The 3387-nt window shown below is 34.2% G+C and overlaps 1 protein-coding gene across 1 annotated transcript in view; it reads right to left on the bottom strand.

Annotated features, from left to right (window-relative positions):
• Positions 1 to 703: 703 nt before the first annotated feature.
• The window catches only part of LOC106473482 (PHD finger protein 3-like), a gene marked incomplete at its 3' end in the record, with an annotated part of 28746 nt that continues 26062 nt past the window's right edge, over positions 704 to 3387 (bottom strand). Inside the window, exon 6 of the mRNA XM_022401906.1 lies at positions 704 to 828. Coding sequence (XP_022257614.1) covers positions 704 to 828 — 125 coding nt within the window. The remainder of the gene's footprint in view (positions 829 to 3387) is intronic.

Here is a 3387-nt window from a genome sequence, read left to right as displayed (position 1 = left end):
ACTTATAGCAGCTAACGAACAAATATAAGATGGTCGGTACTTATAGCAGCTAGTGAACAAATATACGATGGTCGGTACTTATAGCAACTAGTGAACAAATATAAGATGGTCGGTACTTATAGCAGCTAATGAACAAATATAAGAGGGTCGGTACTTATAGCAGCTAATGAACAAATATAAGAGGGTCGGTACTTATAGCATGGTTGGACTTATAGCAGCTAATGAACAAACTTAAATATAACAACCAATAGCACCTGAATTCTTGTCGCTGTCTATTTTTTTTTTTTCATTGTTCTTATTCCATTCTTTAAAAGATAAGTAAACACAGAGAAGGTCAAGTAAAAACACAAGAAACTATAAACATTGTTTTCTTTACAATAAAACACAAGAAACTAAAAACCTTGTTTTCTTTACAATAAAAATACAAGAAACTATAAACATTGTTCTCTTTACAACAAAAACTCAATAAAATACTAACCTTGTTTCCTTTACAATAACAACTCAATAAACTACTAACCTTGTTTCCTTTACAATAACAACTCAATAAAATACTAACCTTGTTTCCTTGACAATAAAAACTAAAGGAAACAAGGTTAGTATTTTAGGTTAGTATTTTATTGTAAATTGTTTCCTTTACAATAAAATACAAGAAACTACAAATCTTGTTTACAATAGGTTTTCATATCAGTATTGTAATCCTCACCTTCTTTACATTTTGGACACAGCCATTCTATTTCTTCCTTTTCCATCAGTTGCCCTTTCTGACGTGTAATTCCAACACATGATCCATGAAACCACTCCTCACAGCCATCACAGCCAATCATAAACCTTATAAAAAAAGTATAACAATCAAACTGTTAAAATGTGTCAATGAGTGATGTAATACCACTTCTAACATTTTACAGAATACAAGTTTATTACGTCTTAATGCAACATGCAAACGCTCATTTTATGTACGTGAGAGTACATAATTAACACAGTAAAACTTTTCAGAGAAATGCCGACAGCTCCACTGGAAATGTCACAGAAACTATTTAAGGTTTGGTTGATCAATTTGAAGCACTGCTTTCCACAACGTTTCTTTGTGTAAAGTTTGCTAATTTCTGGTACACTGCATGTAGCTTACTGGTTAAATGACTGAATAACACATTATAATCATTACAAATGTATAAAGTCCTGTTAAATCTCAAGAGATCTTGAGTTAGTGCCAAACATTTGCCAGTTGTGATTAGTGTTACAAACTGGTGAGTAGAAAAGCCTGTTAGTTGTAACAGTGTTGATAGGAATCTATAAAACTACACTGAACCAAGTTTATTTTTCGTTCTATTTAACTCCTTTTCCCCCTGCCAATTTCCTCATTATATTATGTATTCATAACCTGTTGTACAAAACCAACCAGCATAGATAATATCATGATGGATTTCCTATCTGATAGATGGAAGCCACAGGTTCTTCAAATGATGGATGTAAAATCAATTACTGACTTGGCCATCCAGAAGTTTGAAGCTTATTGAATAATTCGTAAGAAGCTGTTCAATGAGCATATGATGAATGAAAACTCTTTCCAAAACACAACTCGACCAAGACAGCTAGAGCCATTTGAAACTAACACCAATCCAATCAATACAGTTATTTAGGTTTGAGATCTTCCCAGGCTGCAAAGGAATATTTGGGGCCAAGAGACAACCCACAATGCTCAGAAACTTTTGTTTTTTTTCAGCCCACTAGAGGTTTATTTACACAAGTTGAATTATGGATTTGTATGAGGATTTTAACGTAAAATGAACTGATGGGCTGAGTAGGTTAGAAGACAATGAAAGAGGGGACATAATGTGTGAGAGAAGGATGCAGTTGAGTGTCTAGCATTGATCAGAAAAACTGGTAGGCATGCAGGTGGTGAACATGTATAGATGTTTACACCATGTGGTGATGATGTTGGTTAAGGCTGCGATAAGTGAAAGTCAGTAAGTGAGATAAGGAGAATCAAGTACACCAGTGAAGAAGTGAATAGATTTACATTTTAAAAATTTGTGATTAATGAAAAAAGTATGAAAATGTCCAAAATAAGAGTCATAAGGACTTAAATTTTTGGACTTGAGAACACTAAAAGATGAAGCTTATATTGAAAAATCAAAAGCGATCAAGTATAACTAACAAAGAAAGAGTGCTGCTAGCTATAAATGTTCATCTGACAAAGTTTCAGACAATACTTCTGTGGTTTTCAGTAACAAGGTGTTCAACAGTTTCAAGTGGTCAGAAGATAAAGCTTCAGAAACTTCTAATCAATAACTGTTTTCAATTCACAAGGATAGGGACAAGAATGGATACAAAAGATCAACAGCTACTAGATAGAGTTGTTCGTCCTCGTGATCACAAACCATAGGAAAGTCTCTGCAAAACTGTCATCAGCCAGATTCCTTTTTCTTTCAAAGATTGTAGCCACTCAAGGGTTAACTGAACTTTATAAGAACAATATTCCAAGCCTTGAACTGCCCTTGGAACAGCTTCTACCATCATCAGCTTTGTCCAATTGGATGGTTACAATTAACTACTTACTATATATTCAATCAGCTTTACTCTGGTCATCTCTGAGACTTTTGTGTACATCAGTTAAAAAGTCCCGACTCTCTGGTTGCAATTCAGTTGAAATGGTTTGCAAGTGCAGATGACTTCTAAAATTAATTGCTTCTCACACAAAATTTCTTATTCCACAATTGTAAAAATATGAAAGACACAATTTTGGCATTTAAAAAAACAAAAGGCATATTTAGTGCCGAACTGTATTGCCAGAGCAAAGTAAGGCATTATTCCAGCTAAACATTTGAGGCAGTAAAGGAAGTAAAACAGCTTGTCACCAGAAGTGACCCAAGAACATAAGAATCCTCCTTAGGAACTGTAAAAAAATAAAAGAAGAAACAGTTCACACATACTTATCGACACAAGAATAATGTTCATAAGCTTCTCCCAAACACAGAACCAAGAGGCAGACAAACTGTTGAAAGATGTAATAAGTAGTATCTGGCATTTGACAGATGAAAGTATGTCATCAGATTGGGCAAAGCATATGTCTACTTAAGTAGACATAAGAGGCAAATTTCAGATAATTACTTATTGTCCTGCTGATGATACAACATTTCAAGCAGATTTATGGTAATTGCAGGTGTAATGGTAAGTTAACCATTTGGAAAACCAAATAAACTACATACTATCAGTATAAAATTTTAACTCCACTACATATCATAAGTCTAACATTTGGACTCCACTACATACCATCAGTCTAACGTTTGGACTCCACTACATACCATCAGTCTAACGTTTGGACTCCACTACATACGATCAGTCTAACGTTTGGACTCCACTACATACCATCAGTCTAACGTTTGGACT

Source organism: Limulus polyphemus, unplaced genomic scaffold, assembly GCF_000517525.1.
Source record: "Limulus polyphemus unplaced genomic scaffold, Limulus_polyphemus-2.1.2 Scaffold6211, whole genome shotgun sequence".
NCBI classification, from domain to species: domain Eukaryota; kingdom Metazoa; phylum Arthropoda; class Merostomata; order Xiphosura; family Limulidae; genus Limulus; species Limulus polyphemus.
This window is presented reverse-complemented; position numbering and strand designations above follow the sequence as displayed.